Raw genomic sequence first — 24,532 nt, 5'->3', positions numbered from 1 at the left:
GAAGACACAAACAATCTCCCAGATGTAATAGTGGCCAAAGGACCTAGGGTAACGGAGGAACTGAAGGAAATTCGCATTAGGCAGAAAATGGTGTTAGGTAAACTGATGGGACTGATAAATCCCCAGGGCCTGATGGTCTGTATCCCAGGGTACTTACGGAGGTGGCTCTAGAAATCGTGGATGCATTGGTAATCATTTTCCAATGTTCTATAGATTCAGGATCAGTTCCTGCGGATTGGAGGGTAGCTAATGTTATCCCGCTTTTTAAGAAAGGAGGGAGAGAGAAAACAGGCAATTATAGACCAGTTATCTGACATTAGTGGTGGGGAAGATGCTGGAGTCAATTATAAAGGATGAAATAGCAGCATATTTGGATGGCAGTAACAGGATAGGTCCAAGTCAGCATGGATTTATGAAGGGGAAATCATACTTGACTAATCTTCTGGAATTTTTTTGAGGATGTAACTATGAAAATGGACATGGAAATGCCGGTGGATGTAGTGTACCTGGACTTTCAGAAAGCCTTTGATAAGGTCCCACATAGGAGGTTATTGGGCAAAATTAGAGCACATGATATTGGGGGTAGGGTACTGACATGGATAGAAAATTGGTTGGCAGACAGGGAACAAAGAGTAGGGATTAACGGGTCCTTTTCAGAACGGCACACAGTGACTAGTGGGGTACCGCAAGGCTCGGTGCTGGGACCACAGCTATTTACAACATACATTAATGATTTAGATGAAGGGATTAAAAGTAACATTAGCAAATGTGCAGATGACACAAAGCTGGGCGACAGTGTGAAATATGAGGAGGATGTTATGAGAATGCAGGGTGACTTGGACAGGTTGGGTGAGTGGGCAGATACAGTTTAATATTGACAAATGTGAGTTTATCCACTTTGGTGGCAAGAACAGGAAGGCAGATTACTGTCTGAATGGTGTCAAGTTAGGAAGAGGGGAAGTACAATGAGATTTGGGTGTCCTTGTTCATCAGTCACTGAAAGTAAGCATCCAGGTACAGCAGGTAGTGAAGAAAGCTAATGGCATGTTGGCCTTCATAACAAGGAGAATTGAGTATAGGAGCAAAGAGGTCCTTCTGCAGTTGGACAAGGCCCTCGTGAGACCCCACCTGGAGTATTGTGTGCAGTTTTGGTCTCCAAATTTGAGGAAGGACATTCTTGCTATGGAGGGAGTGCAGCCTGGGTTCACTGGGTTAATTCCAGGGAAGACGGGAATGTCATATGTTGAAAGATTGGAGCGACTGGGCTTGTATACTCTGGAATTTAGAAGGATGAGAGGGGATCTGATTGAAACATATAAGATTATTAAGGGATTGGACACGCTAGAGGCAGGAAACATGTTCCCGATGTTGGGGGAGTCCAGAACCAGAGGCCACAGTTTAAGAATAAGGGGTAGACCATTTAGAAAGGAGTTGAGGAAAAACTTTTTCACCCAGAGAGTGGTGGATCTGTGGAATGCTCTGCCTCAGAAGGCAGTGGAGGCCAATTCTCTGGATTCTTTCAAGAAAGAGTTAGATAGAGCTCTTAAAGATAGCGGAGTCAAGGGATATGGAGAGAAGGCAGGAACAGGTTGTGGATGATCAGCCATGATCACAGTGAATGGCGGTGCTGGCACGAAGGGCCAAATGGCCTACTCCTGCACCTATTGTCTATTGTATGTTAGTAATGATCTTTCAAGAATCACTAGATTCTGGAATGGTTCTGGAAGGTTGGAAACTTGCAAATGTCACTCTACTGTTCAAGAAGGGAGAGAGACAGAAGAAAGGAAACTGTAGGCCAGTTAGTCTGACCTCTGTGGTTGGGAAGATGTTGGAGTTGATTGTGAAGGGTGAGGGCTCAGGGTACTTGGAGACACATGATAAAATAGGCTGTAGGCAGCATGGTGTCTTCAAAGGAAAATCTTGCCTGACAAATCTGTTGGAATTCTTTGAAGAAATAACAAGCAAGAAAGACAAGGAGAATCGGTGGATGTTGTGTGCTTGGATTTTCAGAAGGCATTTGACAAGGTGCCGCACATGAGGCTGCTTAACAGGCTACAGGAAAGACTCTAACATGGATACAGCTGAGGCTGACTGGCAGGAGGCAAAGAGTTGGATTAACGGGAGCCTCTTCTGGTTGGCTGATGGTCTCTAGTGGTGTTCCACAGCGTCTGTGTTGGGACTGATTCTTTTTATGTTATATGTCAAAGATTTGGATGATAGAATTGATGGCTTTGTTGCAAAGTTTGCAGACAATACTAAGATAGGTGGAGGGGCAGGTAGTTCTGAGGAAATAGGGAGGCCTCAGAAGGACTTGGACAGATTAGGAGAAAGGGCAAAGAAGAGGCAGATGGAAGTGTATGTTCATGCACTTTGGTAGACGGAATGAAAGGGGTGACTCTTTTCTGAATGGAGAGAAAATACAAAAATCTGAGGTGCAAAGTGATTTGGGAGTGCTTGAGCAGAGTTCCGTAAAGGCTATTTTGCTGTTTGAGTTTGTGGGGATGAAGGAAATGCGATGTTAGCATTCATTTTGAGAGAACTAGAATATAAAAGCAAGGATGTAATGTTGAGACTTTATAAAGAACTGGTGAGATCTCACCTGAAGTATTGTGAGCAGTTTTGGGTCACTTACCTTACAAAAGACGAGCTGAAAGCAGAGAGAGTTCAAAGGAGGTTCCCGAAATGATTCCAGGATTAAATGGCTTGTCATATGAAGAGTATTTAATGACTCCGGGCCTCTGTTCATTGGAATTTAGAAGAATGAGGGTGACCTAATTGAAACCTATTGAATGGTGAAACCTATCGAATGGACACTGCCTCAGATTAGAGGGGCATCCTTTTAGAACAGAAATGAGGAGGAATTTCTTTAGCCAGGCAGTAGTAAATCTGTGGAATTCTTCATGTATACTTACGGCAGAGGTTGGTAGAATTGTGACTGGTTGATTGGTAGGGGCATGAAGGGATACAGGGAGAAGGCAGGAGATTGGGACTGAGAGTAAAAAATGGATCTGCCATGATGAAATGGCAGAGCAGACTCAATGGGCCGAATGGCCTAATTCTGCTGCTATATCTTATGGTCTTATGGTCAAACCACTTCTGTAAAAAAAATTGCCAAGAACAATCACGGTCACGGATAGACCATAAACAACAGGAATTCTGCAGATGCTGGAAATTCAAGCAACACACATCAAAGTTGCTGGTGAACGCAGCAGGCCAAGCAGCATCTGTAGGAAGAGGTGCAATCGACGTTTCAGGCCGAGACCCTTCATCAGGACTTCGTCTCGGCCTGGGTCTCGGCCTGAAACGTCAACTGCACCTCTCCCTACAGATGCTGCCTGGCCTGCTGCGTTCACCAGCAACTTTGATGTGTGTTGCACGGATAGACCACGATCACCCATTTCATACGATATGGCACATCTTGATGATGATGATAGATAGGGTAAATGCAAGCAGTCTTTTTGCACTGAGGTTGGGTGATACTAGAGCTGGAGGTCATGAGTTAAGGGTGAAAGATGAACTATTTAAGAAGAACACGAGGGGGAACTTCTTCACTCAGAGGGTGGTGAAAGTGTGGAATGAGCTGCCAGTGTAAGTGGAGGATGTGGGATCATTTTTAACATTTAAGAGAAGTTTGGATAGGTACGTGGATAGTGGAGTGTGGAGGGCTATTGTGGGTGCAGTTTGATGTGACTAGGCAGGTTAATAATTCAGCATGGACTAGATGGGTCAAAGGGCCTGTTTCTGAGCTGTAGTGTTCTATGTCTCTATGAGTCTAGAACTTGGTGGCTACATCTAATTCATTAACAAGGAATTAACAAAGACAAAGAAAGAAGAGTAGTGGTTGTCTCAAACTCTGACTGGAGATAAAGCTCATCCCATTGATGAGATGTTACCTATAAAATAGCCAGAGTCAAGTGGCATGACACCTGCTACAGAAAAGAACCGGAGAAGCTTCCAGAAAAGGCAGAATCAGCTATGCAATTGCTGGAAAAAATACTGAACGATTAGGTGATTATATACAATTAGAAGCAAGCACAGCAAAGTTCATCTACAAGAAAAATAACAATTCTACACTCTAATCCAACATTCCTAAATTTATCACTCCAGTCCTAGTTTCAGCCAACCTGAGGGGAGAAGGTCTGTTTGCATTCAACTGATCTACTGTATACCCTTCATCATTCTGTATTCCTCTTCAAGATCTTCTCTCATTCTCTTGCGCTCTAGCGAATAATGTCCTTGCCATAAGATCATAAGAGCAGAAGACAATAAAGTATAGGATTAGAATTAGGATATTTGGCAGAATTAGGCCAATTGACCCATCGAGTCTGCTCCGCCATTTCATCATGGCTGATCCATTTTCTCTCTCAACCCCACTCTCCTGCCTTCTCCCCATATCTCTTCATGTCAGACTAATCAAGAATCTAGCAACCTCTGCCTTAAATATGTGTAAAGACTTGCCCTCCACAGCCACCTGTGGCAACAAATTCACCAGATTCACCACTCTCTGGCTAAAGAAATCCCTCTTCATCTCCATTCTAAATGGACACTCCTTTACTCTGAGGCAAGGTCCTCTGGCTTTAGACTCTCTCACCTTAGGAAACAACCTCTTCACACATCTACTCTATCAGGCCTCTCACATTCGATAGGTTTCAATGAGGTCACCCCTCGTTCCGCTGGATTCCAGTGAGTACATGCTCAGAGCTCTTCATATGACGTCTTTCAGTCCCGGAATTATTTTCGTCAACCTCCTTTGAACCCTTTCCATGTCAGCGCATCCTTTCTTAGATAAGGGGCCCAAAACTGCTCACAATACTCCAAGTGAGGCCTCACCAGAGAAGGGTGGTCAGATGTTTCACCAGACAGATGTTGCCTGACCTGCTGAGTTCCTCCAGCATTTCTTTAGCTGTTCCAGATCCTATCTGTCTCATTTGTCTCCACCCTGTCCTTTGGCCACAGGGGAGCCATGACAGAATTAAAACTGGGGCCAATTGTCCCCTCCTGTTTCTGGACACCATAAGGTCACTACCCAAGTGTCTCATACTGAAGGAAAAATGACAGCCATCCAGATCTCTTTAGCCTTGTAGCTCTGTCCTTTGTGAAGCATGACTCCCTTTGCAAAACACCTACCTGATGCTCTCCACCCCCACTTGCTGACATAGAAAGGCCACAAATTAATGCTGAAACATTAAGTGTTTCTTTAACACATGATCCCCAGTGCAATCTTCACCCTGGTACAGAATCAGGTTTATTTTCACTGCCATATGTTGTGAAATTTGTTGTTTTGTGGCAGCAGTACAGTGCAATACATATAAAATTCTATAAGTTACAATAAGAAATACTGTATATATAAAAATAAATCGGCAGTTCAAACAGAGAGCAAAAGCAAGGTGGTGTTCATGGCTCCATGGTCTGTTCAGAAACCTGGTGGCGGAGATTCTGAGATGCTCTGGCTAAGTTTGATCATCAGGGCAACTCCTTACCGCCCGTTACACTGCTGGCACTTTGAACAACAATGAAGGTCCTCCATCTCCATTGCTGTTTCTGTAACAATTTTTTGACCAGTCAGGGATATTAGCCCTGAGCTGAACCCCCAAACCTGGAGGACTGGTGGACCACTGTTAGTCAGGCCTCAACCCTTTGACCTGTTGGGCATGGGTGACCCTCCTAAGGGTAAACGCACACTGCGTCAGGGCAACGGTATCGCATTTTCAGTACAAATAAACACAAGGTGTCCATATGGCTGAGGCTTCATAAAACATTAGTAAGAGTGCACTGGGAGCACCATGAGCAGATTTGGGCCCCTTAACTAAGAAAGGATGTGTTGGCAAAAAACACAAAATGCTGGAGGAACTCAGCAGGCCGGACAGCGTCTATGGAAAAGAGTAAATGTCTGAACTGCTGAGGTCCTCCAGCATTGTGTGCCTGTGTCACTTTGGATTTTCAGCATCTGCAGACGTTCTCCTGTTAAGGGTGTGCAGACATTGGGTAATGCAAAAGAGGAATAGTGAGGCAGAGTCCATGGGTTCATGGGTAGTGATGGCAGAGGAGAAGAAGCTGTTGCTGAAATGTTGAGTGTGTGGCCTCAGGCTTGTGTACCTGCCCCCTGATGGTAGCGATGACAAGAGGTTATGCGCTGGGTGATGGGGTCCTTATTAATGGATGCTGCCTTTTTGAGGCTTTACTTTTTGGAGATGCTGTCATTGCTGGTGAGGGTAGTGACCGTGATGCAACTGGCTGGGCTTGCAACTTTCTGCAGCTTTTTCTGATCCTGTGCATCAGCCCCTCCATCCCAGACGGTGTTGCAACTGGCTAGAATGTACCTCATGGTACTTTTGAAGACATTTGTGAGAGTCTCTGGTGACATACCAAATCTCCTCAAACTCCAAATGAATTATGGCCACTGTCATACCTTCCCCGGAATTGCATCAATTTGTTGGGCCCAGGATAGATCTTCAGAATTGTTATAAACGTGGAACACCAATGGTCCCAGCACTGGTCCCTGTGACACACCACCAGTGACAGGTCTCCAGTTCAAAGAGCCACCTTTCACCATCACCTTCTGCCTCCTACCATCAAGTGAACAGTTTATCCTGTGTGGTCAATGGCTGAGTGACTGATTATCTGTCTGTTTCATTTGTACAAAGATGTCGTGACTGACCAGCTCAGCCTGTCGCTGCCAGATCCAGATGTTTCTGCCTACATGCAGTACCCCAACACGCCCCTGCCCTCGATGCAGCTGTGTGGATCGGTCCCTCCCTATTACTCCAACAACGGCTACTACAGCCAGTACTCTGAGGACTGGTACTCCTCGCCCGTGTATGACATGAAGGCGTTAACCTGCGACAGGGACTTCCCCAGAGACTCAGAAGACTGCGATGTCCCCGTCACCAAGAAGCCACGACTGGGCACTATCCCAGGCAAGATGAAGGGCGATGAACTTTGCGTCGTGTGTGGAGACAAGGCTTCTGGATATCACTACAATGCTCTTACCTGCGAAGGATGTAAAGGTAAGAATGGAGGAGGGGATAAGGTCAAAATGTTGGAGAAACAGAGGCTATCTCGTGATTGGAGAGGTTAGAACCAAGAGGAGGTTCTCCTGCACGTCAGACACCATCTGAACAAGGAAATATATCTGTTTATCCATTACCAGAAGCAATAAACAATAAGATATAGGAGCAGAATTAGGCCATTTAGCCCATCGAGTGTGCACCACCATTTGATCACGGCTGATTTTAAAGATAAAGATTAGATTAACTTCATTTGTCACATGTACAGTACATCAAAACATCTAAACATGCAGTGAAATGAGTCCTTTGTGTGAACGACAAACACAGTGCGAAGATGTCCTGGGGACAGCCCTTCGGTGTTGCCATGTACACGTCACTAACCCTAACCAATTCATCTTTGGGATGTGGGAGGAAACCAGAGCACCCGGAGGAAATCCACGCAGACATGGGGAGAACATCTAATCTCCTTACAGACAGCAGCGGGAATTGATCCCCGATCGATGATGTTCTAAAGCGTTGTGGTAGCCTACGCTATCATGCAACACTCTCAATCCCATTCTCCTTTCTCAACGTAATCTTTGATGCGCTTGCTAAACAAGAATTTACCAATCTTTGCTTTAAATATATCGAATGACTTGGCCTGCACAGCCATCCGTGGCAAAGATAGGTGGAGGAGCAGGTAGTGTTGAGGAAACAGAAAATCTCAGAGAGATTTAGATAGTTTAGGGGAATGAGCAAATGAAATACAATGTTGGAAAGTGTATGGTCATGAACTTCGGTGGAAGAAATCAACAGGCAGACTATTACTTAGATGGGGAGAGAATTCAAAATGCAGAGATGCAAAGGGACTTGGGAGTCCTTGTGCAGGATACCCTAAAGGTTAACTTCCAGGTTGAGTCGGTGGTGAAGAAGGCGAATGTAATGTTGGCAGACATTTCTAGAGGTATAGAATATAAGAGCAGGGATGTGATGTTGAGGCTCTATAAGGAACTTGTGAGACCACACTTGGAGTATTGTGTGCAGTTTTGGGCTCCTTATTTTAAAAAGGATATACTTACATTGGAGAGGGTTCAGAGAAGATTCACAAAAATGATTCCAGGAATGAAAAGGTTGCCGTATGAGAAACATCTGGCAGCTCTTGGGCTGTATTCCCTGGAGTTCAGGAGAATGCAGGGGGGACCTCATAGCAACATTCCGAATGTTAAAAGGCCTGAACAGATTAGATATGGCAAAGTTATTTCCCGTGGTAGGGGAGTCTAGGACAAGAGGGCACGAGTTCAGGATTGAAGGACGTCCATTTAGAACAGAGACGTGAAGAAATTACTTTAGCCAGATGGTGGTAAATCTGTGGAATTTGTTGCCACGAGCGGCTATGGAGGCCAAGTCATTGGTGCATTTAAGGCAGAGATAGATAGGTTCTCGATTAACCAGGGTATCAAAGGGTATGGGGAGAAGGCAGGGGAGTGTGGATGACTGGAAGAATTGGATCAGCCCATGATTAAATGGCGGATCAGATGATGGGCCGAATGGCCTACTTCTACTCCTATATTTTATGGTCTTATGGTCTTAATTCCATAGATTCAGCACCCTTTGGTTAAAGAAATTCTTCCTCAGCTCTCTTCTAAAGAGATGTCCCTCTATTCTGAGGCTGTGCCCTCTGGTCCTAGACTTTCCCATTATAGGAATCATCCTCTCCACGTGCACTCTGTCTCGGCCTCGCCTTCTGAGGCTGCCCGCTCTGGTCCTAGCGGGAGCTCAGTAGCACCTTCTCAACGAGAAATAAGCACTAAGCTCCCTAACGACATCCGCAATTTAATAATCTCAGGAGAACATGAGTGGCTGGGACAGCATGCCTGCATAGCAGATAGCAAAACTCTTTATAGCACCCGCTGTAAGTCTGGGGTTCAATTCACTCGATTGTCTGTAAGGAGTTTGGACATCCTTCCTGTAAAAGTGGGGTTTTCTCCGGGTGCTCCAGTTTCCTCCCACATTCCAAAATGTACGGTTAAGGTTAGTGAATTGTGGGCACACTATGCTGACAACATGGCAACATATATATTTACATAAATATATGTCTGTGTGTGTGTGTGTGCGTGTGTGTGTGTGTGTGTGTGTGTGTCTGTGTGTGTGTCTGTGTCTCTGTGTGTGTGTGTGTGTGTGTGTGTGTGTGTGTGTGTCTGTGTGTGTGTGTCTGTGTGTGTGTGTGTCTGTGTGTGTGTGTATGTGTGTGTCTGTGTGTGTGTGTGTCTGTGTGTGTGTGTGTGTGTGTGTGTCTGTGTGTGTGTGTCTGTGTGTGTGTATGTGTGTGTCTGTGTGTGTGTGTGTGTGTGTGTGTGTGTGTGTGTGTGTGTGTGTGTTTGTGTGTGTGTATGTGTGTGTCTGTGTGTGTGTGTGTGTATGTGTGTGTCTGTGTATGTGTGTGTCTGTGTGTGTCTGTGTGTGTGTGTGTATGTGTGTGTGTGTGTGTGTGTGTCTGTGTGTGTGTGTGTGTATGTGTGTGTCTGTGTGTGTGTGTGTGTGTGTGTGTGTCTGTGTGTGTGTGTGTCTGTGTGTGTGTGTGTGTGTGTGTGTGTGTGTGTGTGTGTGTGTGTGTGTGTCTGTGTGTGTGTGTGTGTGTGTGTCTGTGTGTGTGTGTGTCTGTGTGTGTGTGTGTGTGTGTGTCTGTGTGTGTGTGTCTGTGTGTGTGTATGTGTGTGTCTGTGTGTGTGTGTGTGTGTGTGTGTGTGTGTGTGTGTGTGTGTCTGTGTGTGTGTATGTGTGTGTCTGTGTGTGTGTGTGTGTGTGTGTGTGTGTGTGTGTATGTGTGTGTCTGTGTATGTGTGTGTCTGTGTGTGTGTGTGTGTGTGTGTGTGTGTGTGTGTGTGTGTCTGTGTGTGTGTGTGTGTATGTGTGTGTGTGTGTGTGTGTGTGTGTAGTTTTTTTTTGCACAGTGGTGATTACGTGGAACACACTGCCAGGGGTGGTGGTGGAGCAAGTAGATCAGGAGGGACTCTTAGCTAGGTACATAGATGAGAGGAAAATGGAGGGCCATGTGGGAGGGAAGGGTTAGATTGATCTTAGAGTAGGTTAAGATGTCGGCACAACATTGTGGGCCAAAGGGCTTTAGTGACTTGCTTTAATGTTCTATGTTCCATGCTCCATGTTCTAACTCCTCCCGTCTGCTCAGTGAAAAGATAACCTTGTTTACGGTTTGCCCCCGTGGTCGCCCCAGTTTTACTCCATCAGAGACATTGCCTGCCCTCAGCACCCTGCAGTTTAACCAGTTCCCCTTTCCCTTGTCTCCTCCCAGTTCTGGAATGGGGACTTCAGCCTGAAACAGGAATCCTGTTTCAAAAATCTGGAGGGCTACAAGAGCGTATGAGATGGACCTGGCAGGAAAGGTTAAAGAAATTAAATATCCCAAGAAGTTCTTTAACTATATTAAGAGTAAAGTGCAGCTCGGGAAAGAGTTAGTCCCCTTAGAGATCAGCAGTGTTACTTACCTCTTGAACTGTAGGGGATGGCTGGCACTTTTAACAAATATTTCTCCTTGGTGTATACTGAGGAGAAAGTAATGGTTGTTGAAGAGGTAAGGGAAACAAGCAGTAACATTTTGGATTTCCATGGAGGAGATATTTGCAGCTTTACAAGTGAATCATCAGAGCCGGGCCAAGCACATTCTTGGACTTTGTGGGAGGCTGGGGAAGAAATTGCGGAGGCACCCACAGAGATATTTGCTTCATTGTCAGCCGGAGAAGTGAAAGAAGTACGAAGTAGTAGGTGATAGATGAAACCAGGAAAAGGGGAGGGGGTGAAGTAATGAGCTGGGAAGTTGATAGGTGAAAGATATAAAGGGCTGGAGAAGGGGGAATCTGATGGGAGGGAACAGAAGACCATGGAAGAAAGGGAAGGGGGAGGAGCACCAAAGGGAGGTGATGGGCAGGTAAGGAGATAAGGTGAGAGGGAACAGATGTTTGAGAAATCGATGTTCATGCCCTCACATTGGAGGATACTGAGACAGAATATAAGGTGTGGCTCCTCCACCCTCTTCACTATAGCTCAGCTGAAGCCCCCAAACCTCAAAGTACACTCATTATCAGAGTACATACATATACATTACACTCATTATCAGAGTACGTACATATACATCACACTATCAGTGCGCACATATACATTACACATTATCAGAGTGCGCACGTATACATTACTTGAGATTTCATCTCCCAACAGGCAGCCATGAAACAAAGAAAACTCAAAAAAGGCCATAAAAAACACCCAAGCCTTGGGAAGCTGATGAAACAGCAAGTAGAGAGACCCTTTCATGCTTGCTCACCCTCCTCCAGGGTCCCACTCCCTTCCTCATCTGTAATGCACTCCAATGGCCCCAGCACTCCCCGATCTCCTGATCATTGGCTGAGCTCTGAACTCTGGAATTCCCTTCCTGAACTTCTGCCCAGCCCCTCCAACTTTAAAGAAATCCAGAAAACCACCTTCTTTGACCAGGCTTCAGATTATCTGTTCTAATAACTGAGAAGCTTGAGATAAGGTAAAGTAAATTTTGTTATCAGAGTACCTATATGTCACCATATACAACCCTGAGATTCATGTTCCTGTGGGCTTACTCAGCAAATCTATAGAATAGTATCTATAACAGGATCAATGAAAGATCAACCAGAGTGCAGAGGACAACAAACTGTGCAAATGCAAATATAAATAAATAGCAATAAATAACAAGAACATGAGATAATGGGATAAAGAGTCCTTAGAGTGAGATCATTGGTTGTGGGAACATCTCAATGGCTGGGCAAGTGTCTGTAGTTATCCCCTTTGTTCAAGAGCCTGATGGTTATGTTCATGAATCTGGTGGTGTGAGTCCTGAGGCTCTTGTACCTTCTGCCTGATGGCAACAGCGAGAAAAGAACATGTCCTGAGTGGTGGGGATCTCTGATGATGGATGCTGCTTTTATGCGACAACGCTCCATGTAGATATTCACAATGATGGATGGTCTTTACCTCTGATGTACTTTCTGTAGGATTTTCTTTTCAAGGACATACCAGTCTGTGTGCAGCCAATCAGTTCACTCTCCACTGCACATCTACAGAAGTTTGACAAATGCTGAATCTCCGCACACTCCTAAGGAAGTAAAGACACTGCCATGCTTTCTTCACCTACACAGTGTGTCCAGAACAGGTCCTCTGAAATAGTAACACCCAGGAATTTAAAGTTTCTGACCCTCTCAGTACGTGGCCAAGTGATTAAGGCATTGGTCGTGAGTTCGAGCCCCAGCTGAGGCAGCGTGTTGTGTCCTTGAGCAAGGCACTTAACCACACATTGCTCTGCGACGACACTGGTGCCAAACTGTATCGGCCCTAGTGCCCTTCCCTTGGACAACATCGGTGTCGTGGAGAGGGGAGACTTGCAGCATGGGCAACTGCTGGTCTTCCATACAACCTTGCCCAGGCCTGCACCCTGGAGAGTGAAGACTTTCCAGGCACAGATCCATGGTCTCGCAAGACCAACAGATGCCTAAAAAGACCCCCTCCACCTCTGATCCTCCAATGAGGACGGCCACTTTTCCTTTTCCTGCAGTCTATAGTCGGTTTCTTGAGACCTCTGAGATATCCAGAATTATAATCCCTCAACAAATAACATGTCATGAAATTCATTATTTTACAGCAGCAGGAGAGTGCAAAGACATAAAATTACTGCATCAATAAGTAATACATAAGAAGGAACAGCAAAATCATGTTCATTGGTTTGCGGACCATCCAGAAATCTGATGGCGGAGGGGAGGAAGCTGTTCCTAAGTCACTGAGTGTGTGCCTCCAGGCTCCCGTGCCTCCCTTACTACCCAGTACAGTATAATGAAAAGAGGGCATGTTCCAGACGATGAGGGTCCTCGGAGATGGGTGCCTCCTTCTTGAGGTACTCTCTCCCGAAGATGTCCTTGATGGAGGGGAGGACTGTGCCTGTGATGGACCTGGCTGAGTTTACAGCTCTCTGCAGGCTCCTCATAATCCTGTGCAGTGAAACCTCTATACCAGGTAGTGTTGCAACCAGTCAGATAGGCTGTGCCTCAGACCCAATTTTTGTCCTCCTGATAAAGCTCCCGTTGAGTACCTTGGGATCATCTGCCACTGTGTGCATTGACGTTGTGTTGCTGCAAGGTTAGGAGGTAAAGAAGTGCCCCTCTATCTATGGTTGCATTGCCAGGTTGAGTAGAGTGGCCTTGGGACTGAGGCCAGGGCTTTGGTGATAGGTTTACAGCGAGATAACGGCTTGTGCAACCTTGCCCAGGATCTGAGGTGATGCTGCTGTAAACGACAGTGCCAGACCAATAAAATAGGGCATGTGTGACTCAATCAGTAGACTAGTTAACCGTGACAAGTATATAAATGCCTCACAACATCCATAATCAGTCCATTCTAGATAAAGCCTGAATCTTGATTGAAAGTTACCGTACTGGTAAATTGGTAAATTGGTTCATTATTGTCACGTGTGCTGAGGTACAGTGAAAGGCTTGTCATGTATACGTTCATACAAGATCAGCTCATTATACAATGCAGAACAAGGTCAAACAATGACAAAATGCAAAAGACAGTTTTACAGCTACAGAGAGAGTGCAGTACAGGTAAACAATAAGGCCATAACGAGGTAGATTATGAAGTCAAGAATCCAGGGGACCAGACTTACTTATTTAAGCACTTGACCCCTACTGGGGCACAGGCTGCCAACAGTAGCTTAGCAGAGTCCTCTGTCCTGGGTCACTTTCATACTGTCCCCAGGGGTAACCCATCTTCCTGGTGGCTCCTTCCTCTCCCAGGGATGAGGCCTTTGGAGCTTCTGTTGGTGTTTTGTAGCTCTGGGTTTTATGGGATGGGGCTGCCAGCCCTCATTCTATCTCAACCGAGAGCAATACAAGAGTCTTACAACATTGGGGTAGAAGTTGGTGGTATGTGCTTACAGGGCTTTGTATCTTCTGCCCGATGGGACGGGGAGAACAGAAAACGTCCAGGTGGGAAGGGTCTTTAATTGTTTTCACTACTTTACTGAGGCAGCGAGGCATAGATAGGGTCTGTGCAGGAGATGTTGGGTTCCACGATGTGTTGGTTGAGTGGCACAATAGCGAAACGGTAGTGTAGCAATCAGTGCAACTCTTTACAACACCAGCTATAGATCAGGGTTTGATTCCCATCACTGTCTGTAAGGAGTTTATACCTTCTCCCTGTGACCGTCTGAGTTTCTACTGGGTTCACTGGTTTCACCCACATTCTACCGACGGAGACGTTAGGGTTAGTCAGTTGTGGGCTGGCACCTGAAGCCTGGCGACTTTTGCAGGCTGCCCAGTACAATCCTCGATGTACATCTCACTGTGCATTTTGATGTACATGTGACAAATAAAATTAATCTTTAATCTCTGAACTGCATCCACAACTCCCTGCAGTTTCTTGTGGTTGCTGTATTGTGTACTTTTCTGCCAGAAGCTAAAGAGGCAGAGTCACACAGCATTGATACAACCCTCCTATTCCGTAACTCCCTTCAGAGACCCATTTACACTGATCTTATTGAGTTTCTTTTTGATCTTATTGAGGTACTGACTTAGAACAACTAACAATTAAATATAGACCATTCTACTTGCCTTGGGTGTTCTCATCCGTGATCCTGACCACAGCTTATATGCCATGAGCGGCCGATTATAAGCAAGCACCCGCAAACCTGCACAATGTTGTGTGTAAACAAGAAACAGCTCATCCTAATTCATTTCAAATTAGAATTGGCAACTTTAACCAGGCCTGTCTGAAGAAAACACCGCCCAATTATCACCAGCACGTAACCTGTCGCACCAATGGTCCTGACACACTAGACCACTGCTACACTATGTTAAGGAACGCCTATCGTTCCTTCCTGAGACCACATTTTGACAACTCAGATCATTTGGCTATACTCCTACTACCTGCACACAGACACAGCTTAAAGAACAAGGCTCCAGAGATCAGGACAACGGGAGGCACAGGAACGGTTACAGGATTTCTTTGAGTCAGTGCACTGGGCCATGTTCAAGAACACGTCTGAGGACCTGAATGAACACATCAGGGTCATTACAGACTTTATTAAACAGCTGTGGATGACTGTGTCCCCACAACGTAGTTCAGGGTTTTCCCCAGTCAGAAGCCCTGGATAAACAATGAAATTCGGAATCTGTTGAGAACCAGATCAGAGGCATTCAAGTCTGGAGATGAAGAATGCTACAAGAGGTGCAGGTATGATCTCTGGAAGGCCACCTCTCGGCCAAGTGGAGATTCCAGACTAGACTGGAATCAATGAGAGATGTTTAACAGCTGTGGCGGGGTTTGAATGCCATAACCGCCTACAAAGTTAAATCTTGTGACATGGGGGACAGCAGAACTTCACTTCCAGATGAGCTCAATGCCTTCTAGAACAGGAGGAACCATCGCGCACCCCCGTGTCTCCCAATGATCGTTTGGTCTCGGTATTTGAAGATGAAGTGCAGAGTGAATCCAAGGAAAACATCCGGTCTGGACGGATACCTGGCTGAGTGTTGAAGACCTGTGCTGACCAACTGGCTGGTCTATTCACAGATATCTTCAACCCTCTGCTCTGGCAGTGTGTGGTACCCATCTGCTTCAAGCAGGCTTCAATCGTACCTCTGCCCAAGAAGAAAGTGGTAACCTGTCTAAATAACTATCTCCCAGTGTCACTCACATCCACAGTGATGAAGTGTTTTGAGAGGCTGGTGTTGAAGCATATCAGCTCCTGTATGAGTCGCGACTTGGATCCACTCCAATCTGCCTACCAAAGCAACAGGTCTAGAGCAGATGCCATGTAGTTGGCTCTTCGTACAACCCTGGAACATCTGGGCAGCAAAAATGTATACATCAGTATGCTCTTTATTGATTATACCTCGGCATTTAACACCATCATCCCCTTTAAGTCCTGGGCCTCAATACCACCTTGTGCAGATCCCAGTCAGTTCGGGTTGGCAAAAACATCTCCTCCACAATCTCCATCAGGACAGGAGCACCACAGGAACATGTACTTAGCCCCCTGCTCTACTTGTTTTACACCTATAACTCTGTGGCCAAGTACAGCTCCAAAACCATATTCCAGTCTGCTGGTGACACCACTGTTGTGGGCTGTATCAAAGGGAGTGATGAATCAGTATACTAAAGGAGATTGAACACCTGGCTGAGTGGTGTAATAACAACAACCTCTCACTCAATGACAATAAGACCAAGGAACTGATTGTAGACTTCTGGAGAGGGAAACTGGAGGTCCATGAGCCAATAGTCACTGGAGGATCAGAGGTGGAGTGGGTCAGCAACTTTAAGTTCCTGGGTGTCACTCTCAGGACCTGTCCGGGACCCATCATATAAATATAATTGCAAAGAAACCATGATAGTGCCTCTACTTCCTCAGGAGTCTGCAGAGATTCGACATGTCATCAAAACCTTGGCAAACTTCTATAGATGTGTGGTGGAAAGTGTGCTGACTGGCTGCAATATGGCCTGGTATGGAAACACCAGTGCCTTTGAGTGAAAAATCCTACAAAAGGTGGTGGATTCAGCCCAGTACATCACTGGTAAAGCCCCCCCCCCAAACATTTAGCGGATCTACCTGAAACATTGCCGTAGGAAAGAAACATCCATCATCAAAGATCCTCACCACCCAGGCCATGCCCTTTTCTCACTGCTGCCATCAGGTAGAAGGTACAGGAGCCTCAGGACTCACACCACCAGGTTCAAAACAGTTACTACCCCTCAACTATCAGCCTCTTGATCAAAAAGGGATAACTACACTCAGTTAAGAACTCTTTTCTCTTGTTATTTCATGATTGTTATTTATTGCTATTTATTTATTATCTGCATTTGCAGTTTATTCACAGTTTACAGTTTACAGATCCTGTTTAATCTTTGAACTGCATCCACAACTCCCTGCCATTTCCTGTGGTTGTTGTATTGTCTACTTCTCTACCAGAGGCCAAAGAGGTAGAGTCACACAGCATTGATACAACCCTCCTATTCTGTAGCTCCTTCAGGGACCCATTTACACTGATCTTAGCAACACCCATCAAAGTTGCTGGTGAACGCAGCAGGCCAGGCAGCATCTCTAGGAAGAGGTACAGTCGACGTTTCGGGCCGAGACCCTTCGTCAGGACTAACTAAAAGAAGAGCTAGTAAGAGATTTGAAAGTAGGAAGGGGAGGGGGAGATCCAAAATGATAGGAGAAGACAGGAGGGGGAGGGATGGAGCCAAGAGCTGGACAGGTGATTGGCAAAAGGGATATGAGAGGATCATGGGACAGGAGGTCTGGGGAGAAAGACGGGGGGGGGGGAACCCAGAGGATGGGCAAGGGGTATAGTGAGAGGGACAGAGGGAGAAAAAGGAGAGAGAGAAAAAGAATGTGTGTATATAAATAAATAAATAGCGGATGGGGTACGAGGGGGAGGTGGGGCATTAGCGGAAGTTAGAGAAGTCAATGTTCATGCCATCAGGTTGGAGGCTACCCAGACGGAATATAAGGTGTTGTTCCTCCAACCTGAGTGTGGCTTCATCTTTACAGTAGAGGAGGCCGTGGATAGACATGTCAGAATGGGAATGGGATGTGGAATTAAAATGTATGGCCACTCTTGTATATTCCTTCACCTTCCCATCATCTCTCCCCAGACTCACTCGGACAGGCACCACGGTGGTGCAGTAGTTAGCACAACACTACTACAGCTCAGGGCATCAGGGTTGAAAGATCAATTCTGTCACCTTCTGTAAGAAAGCTTGTATGTTCGTCTTGTGTGTGCGTGGGTTTCCCCCAGGGGCTCCAGTTTCCTCCCACAGTCCAAAGATGTACCAGTTAGTGTTGCAATAGAGCACAAATTGAGCAAAGGAATCTTGTGATCCGGTTCGTAGTTCCCTGAAAGTGGATACACAGGTTGAGAGGATAACCAAGAAGGCATACAGTATGCCTGCACTGAGTTCATGTTGCAGCTTTATAAAACTCTAGTTAGTCTGCATCTGGAGTGATTGCCTCTTTATAGGAAGGATGTTAAAGCTTTGGAGAGGATGCAGAAGAGGTTTACCAAGATGCTGCCTGGATTAGAGGGCATGAGCTAGAACAAGAGGTTGGACAAACTTGGGCTGTTTTCTCTGGAGTGGTGGAGGCTGTGGGGAGATCTGATAGTGGTTTATAACAATTTGAAAGGCATCAATAGGGTAGACAGCTGATAACTTTTTCACCAGGGAAACGTCTAATATCAGAGTGATATTAAAGTGAGAGGGGGTAATGTTAAAGAAGATATCTGGGAAGTTTTATTTTTTACACAATCTATGGAGAGAAATAAATAGTCAACGTTTTGGGCTGGGACCCTTCATTGTGACCTGTTTATTCCCCTCCTCTGATGCTACCTGACCTGCTTAGTTCCTCACGGAAAGACAGGCAGCCCAAACTTGAGCATCCAAAAGGGCAATTACTATTCCAGGACATTCTACATGCTGTCCGTGTGGAGTTTGCATGTTCTCCCTGTGATTGCATGGGTTTCTGGGTTCTTCCCACATCCCTGTCATACCAGTGGTGGTGAATTAGCCGCTGCAAATTGGCCCTCGGTCACAGAGTCACAAGAACATGCCTCTGGGCCCAACCTGTTCATGCCAAACGAGATTTCTCTCTGAGCTCGTCCCACTTGCGTATGTTTGGCCCGAATCCCTGTAAACCTTTTATTAACTTACTTCGAGATACAGCGTGGAACAAGCCTTTCCAGCCCTTCAAACTGCCCTTCAGCCTTTCCAGCCCTTTCCAGCCCTTCAGCCCAGTAACCCATCGATTTAACCCTCACCCAATCACAGGACAATCGAGTGCTGCCTGGACTGCTGAGTTCCTCCAGCATTTTGTGCGTGTTGCTGTGGATTTCCAGCATCGGCAGAATCTCGTGTTTACCAATTGTCCTCATATTCGTTGTACAATTTGTCCTCTTTTGCACATCGAATGTTTGTATATCTGTGTTCAGTACAGCTTCATATAAACTCTAATGTACAGTATCTCTTTATTTTCCTGTAAATGTCAAAGTTCAAAGTAAATCTTACTATCAAAGTACCTATACGTCACCATATACAACCGTGAGATTCATTTTCCTGTGGGCATACTCAGCAAATCTATAGAATAGTGATTATAGCAGGATCAATGAAAGATCAACTGGAGTGCTGAAGACAGCAAACACTGCAAATGCAAATGTAAACAAATAGCAATAAATATCGAGAACAAGATAATGAGATAAAGAATCTTCAACATGTCTGCACGAAAATGAATTTTTAAGACAGCACATAGCGATATATACATACTTTGAAAATAAATGTACTTTGAACTTTGAATGTCAACACTGTGAAGGGTCTTGCCATTAATGGCGTACTCTCCCCTTGTATTTTAACTTCCCAAAATACATCACTTCACAATTACCCCATTTAAACCACATCTCCCACATCTCCCACTTTCCCAGTAGATTCAAATCCCATGGTAAGTTTAGACAACCTTAGACAGAATGTTGTGGAAAACAAAATAAAAACTTTGAGTGAGGGGAAATTCTGTGGGCAAAAACACCTTGTTAGTGAGAGATCCTGGGGAGAATGGCCAGACTGGTTCAAGCTGACAGTAACTCAAATAACCAAGCATTACATCAGTGGTGCGCAGAAGCGCAGCTCCAAACACACGGCCCGTCAAACCTCGAGGTGGGTGAGCTACAGCAGCAAAAGCCCGTGAATGTACACTCAGTGACCACGTTATCAGGTACAGGAGGTACTGCACAATACTTTGTGACTCAGAGATGCCAGCTGCCATCAGGTCTGACCTGCCTCTGTAGCAGTAATTAGGGGGAAGGATATTTTACAGAGCTTAAACATTATGAACAGCCACGAAGCGTAAAATATTTACTACATCTGAGGTAGACTATGTCCATTATTTTAATGAAAGCACAACTGACACATATAGTCCCGGGGGCAATGCAACCTTCGAGTTAGCCAACAGCACAGCTCTTCAATGCCTGCTGTACCCAGGTGCCAGTTGCTGAGCAGTGAGATTGTATCATGGACGTGGATGATTTTGTTTCACTGGGGACTGACACCAGGTCAACAATTCATAACTCTTCCTTTGTTAATTTGCTAATCTGACGTCGGGTGGTTTCACTGCAGTGTCGGTTTGACCTGGTCTGTGGAGGAACAGGGGGATCGTGGAGTTCAAGTCTACGGATCCCTTGTGGCTGTGCAAGTTGATAGGGTGGTTTAGAGGGTGTATAGTGTGTTGGCCTGCGTTACTCAGGGGATTACTCAAGGTAATATTGCAGCTCAAAAAACTCTGTGAGACCACACTTGGAGTATTGTGTTCAGTTCTAGTCACCTCATTATAGGGAGGATGAGGAAGCTTTAGAGAGGCTGTAGAGGAGATTTACCAGGATGCTGCTTGGATTAGAGAGCATGTCTTATGAGGAGAGGTTGAATTAACTTGTGTTTTTTTCTCTTTGGAGTGAAGGAGGGTAAGGGGTATCTTGATAGAGGTGTATAAGAGTGGCATAGATAGAGTGTGCTGCCAGCACCTTTAATTCTCAGGGCTGCCAGGGGATACCAGATACCAGAGGACATCTATTTAAGGTAAGTTGAAGAAAGTTCAGGGGAGATGTCAGAGATTTTTTTTAAAGTGGTAGGTGCGTGGAATGCACTTCCAGGGAAGGTGAGAGAGGCGGATGTTATGGTTTTTAACTTAAATACAGTACATGAAACAAATTCAAAGCAAAACAAGAGAGCTGAGAGATGAGAGTCTAAATTCGAGTTTATGTGAGGTAGTGTGAGGACATACGCAATTCACGTACTTTTACATATAACCATAATGAATTATATAAACAACAAAGAATGCTTAATCACACAACATATTTACAATATTACTGAAATATGAAGTACACAAAAGCAGATACAATATGGACATTTAAGACATTCTCAGATAGGCACACGGAAGTAAGAAAAATGGAGGGTTATGGGTAGTGTGGGATGGAAGGACTAGATTGATTGTGGAGTGGACTTCCAGCATTATGGGCCGAAGGGCCTGTACTGAACTGTGCTGTTTTATGTTCATTGTTCTAGTCATGAGAGAGTGAACAGGTTGTTGGGAAACAAGAGGGTGTGGGATTGATGGGGTTGCTCTGAGAGCTGGCACAGACTGATGGGCTGAGTGTCCTGTGTTGTAAGGGATTTATGACTCTATAGTATCATATAATGTACCTTCCTCACTATCAGTCACCTGGCCTACAGACAGCTGTAGGAACAGGGAGAATCAAAGGGGAGAGGTCAAACATTTGCGGGGGATGTGAGTGGTGGGTGTGTAGAATGCACTGCCAGGGAAATCCTGATGGAGCGTCTCAACCCGAAACCCTGACTGTTTATTCGTTTCCATAGATGGTGCCTGAGCTGCTGGGCTCCCACAGCATTCTGTGTGTGTTCTTTAGCAGGTGATGTGAGTGGCAAGTTTATTTACACAGAGTCTAGTGGGTAAATGGAGCTGCCAGAGAAGGTGATAAAGGAGACTACAATTAGATTAATTTGGATTAGATTAGTTTATTATTGGCATATATACCAAAATACACTAAAAACTGTTGCTTTACACAACATGCAGGCACATATTTTCACAGGTAAATACCTTGATGCGGGAAAAAGAAAATAGAATGCAGAATATAGTGTTTTACTTGCAGAGAAGGTGCGGCTGACTAGAGACAGTCCTGATGAAGGGTCTCGGACTGAAACGTCAGCTGTTTATTCATTTCTGTAGATGCTGCCTGACCTGCTGAGTTCCTCTAGCATTTTATATGTGTTGCTCTGGATTTCCAGCACCTGCAGATTCTCTTGTGTTTAAGACAAATACAGTGCAAGGTCACGGAGGTAGATTAGGAGATAAGAATAGAGATCAGTGTGTGAGAGGTCCAATCAATAGTCTGACAAAGTGGAGTAGAAGCTGTCGTTGAGCCTGGCAGAACATGCTTTCAGGGCTTTGTATCTTCTGCCCAGTGGGAGAGGGGAGAAGAGAGAATGTCTGAGTGAGTCCAGGACCCCACTAAGGAACACCAGGCCATTGTCTCCCACACCATCACCAAGCGTATTGACCCTCCCATCCATCACCACCAACCTCATAGTTCCCACCACGCGCACCTCCCATTTTACCTCTTACCCAAGATCCACAAACACACTTGTCCAGGTAGATATGTTGTTCCTGCTCGTTCCTGCCCCACTGACGAAGGAAACAATATTCATGATGCTACATGGGTTGGCAGTTTGAGGGGCTGATTTGTCCTGTCCCTGCTGAGCCAGACAGGTGGAGAATGTTTCATCACACTCCAGGCTTGTGGCTTCTGTTGTGTTGTCAGGAAGTGAGTCACTTACCCCAGGGAACCCAGCCTCTGACCTGCCCTGATAGACAGCGCTGATCTAGGCGAGATTCTGGTCAATGGTGTCTGCCAGGGTGTTGATGATGGGGGAGCCAGTGATGATATTTCTATTCAATGCCAAGGCTAGGTGGTCAGACTCACTGGTTAAAAATCCCAGTGTTCTGATGCTATTTGTCATGTCAGCCCGTACCTTTTTGTTGGTCCGTAAGGACTGCATCAATTGCTCAGTGAAACATTCTGGAGCCAGAATTGGTTCTTGGCCAAGTGTTGTGACATTGTCATCACAGCATCTGATATGGCACGGTACTGGGATGCTGTTACAGCTTGGGGTTTTGGGGTTCAGAGTTCAATTCGAGCATCCACTGTAAGAAAGTTTGTACGTTCCCTCCTGTGTGTGCGTGGGTTTCCTTCCCCAGTCCACAGTCGTTCTGGTTGGTTGGTTAATTGGTCATTGTAAATTGTCTCGTGATTAGCTTAGGGTTAAGTTGGTGGATTGCTGGGTGGTGTGGCTCGTTGGGCCAGAGGCCTGTTCAACATTGTATCTCTAAGTAAAATAATTTTTTAAAATCTAGAATAACCATGGTACAGACAGAAGAGATCAGAATCAAGTTTATGTTGAGAAATTTGTTGTTTCGTGGCAGCACTACAGCGCATGACATAAAAATGACAATAAGAAATTGATAAAAACAATAAGTAAGTAATGCAACAAGAGGGCAGCAAGTGAAATCCTGTGCAGAGCCTGTTTGGAAATTTAATGGTGGAGAGGAAGAAGCTGTTCCTAAAACGTGTGTGTGTGTGTGTGTGTGTCTGTGTGTGTGTGTGTGTGTGTGTGTGTACTCTAAGTAATTAGTAATTGGTGTAATTAAGCATCATTAGCTTAATTAGTCTGGTGCTAGGTTGTGTTGGTTGTTACACATGTGACGCATTTCACAGTCTGTTTCAATGAACGAGTGATAAATAGACCTGAATCTGAACGTGGTGGGCCGAAGGGCATGTTCTTGTTCTGATCTCTCTTCTGTGATGATACCACAAAACTATAAAACTCAGGAGCAGGATTATATTATTCAGCCCATCGTGACTGTTCTATCATTCTACCATGGCTGATTTATTATCTCTCTCAACCCCATTCTCCTGCCTTCTCCCTGTAACCTTTGATGCCCTGACTAATTAAGACAGGGCATCTTTAAATATACTCAAAAACTTGACCTCCACAGCCATCTGTGGCAATGAATTCCACAGGTGCACCACCCTCTGTGTTCTAGAGGGACGTCCTTTGCTCCTGAGGCTGTGCCCGGTGGTCCTAGACTCTCTTACTATGGGAAACATCCTCTCCACATCCACTCTACGTAGGCCTTTCAATATTTGATATGTTTCAATGAGATCGCTCCCCACTCTAAATTCCTGCACACACAGCCCAGAGCCATCAAATGGTAACTTTTTCATTCCTGGAATCATTTTTCTGAACCCTTTCCATGCCAGTGCATCCTTTCCTAGATAAGAGGCCCAAATCTGCTCAAAATACTCAGGTGTGGTCTGACCAGTGCCTTACAAAGCCTTGGTATTAACATCCTTGCTTTTATATTCTAGTCTGCTCAAAATGAATGCTAACATTGCATTTGCCTTCCTTACCACTGTCTCAGCTTGCGAGCTAATCTCGAGGGATCCCTTCACAAGAACACCCGTCCCTTTGCACCTCGGATTTCTGAATTTTCTCCCCATTTTGAAAATAGTTTACACCTTAATTCCTTCTACCAAAGTGCCTGACTGTACGCTTCCCAACACTGTACACCTTAGCTTTGGGGACGATTCCACCTCCGTTGTGGCTGCTTCTCTTTGCAAATCAATGTTTAATCATGAAGAGAAGTCAAGAGTTCTACCCAGTGAATCTGGTGATTTCACACAATGTGAGCTGAGGCATAGTTTACAGAGCACGTAGGGATAACGTTAGTCACCTGGGGACAGAGAGGGAAATAAAAAGGTTTATAAGGAAAATTAAAATTTAAAACGGCTTAGGTTTAAAGCAGTTTAAACTTTAACAGCACTTCAGATTTGATTTTATTGGACCTGCGGTAGTTATTGATAAAGGCAGCTCTACTTGACGGAGTGGTTTAATATTTG

At 45.2% G+C, this 24,532-nt stretch overlaps 1 protein-coding gene across 4 annotated transcripts in view; it reads left to right on the top strand.

Annotated features, from left to right (window-relative positions):
* The window catches only part of nr1h4 (nuclear receptor subfamily 1, group H, member 4), a 98,113-nt gene that overhangs the window by 28,812 nt on the left and 44,769 nt on the right, over positions 1-24,532 (top strand). For all 4 annotated transcript variants that reach the window (XM_063057607.1, XM_063057604.1, XM_063057605.1 and 1 more), the window contains one exon: positions 6,645-7,007. In XM_063057607.1, coding sequence (XP_062913677.1) covers positions 6,645-7,007 — 363 coding nt within the window. The remainder of the gene's footprint in view (positions 1-6,644; positions 7,008-24,532) is intronic.

This window comes from Mobula hypostoma, chromosome 9 (assembly GCF_963921235.1).
Source record: "Mobula hypostoma chromosome 9, sMobHyp1.1, whole genome shotgun sequence".
Lineage (NCBI taxonomy): Eukaryota > Metazoa > Chordata > Chondrichthyes > Myliobatiformes > Myliobatidae > Mobula > Mobula hypostoma.
The sequence above is the reverse complement of the archived record's forward strand: the minus strand, read 5'-3'. Positions and strand labels throughout refer to the sequence as shown.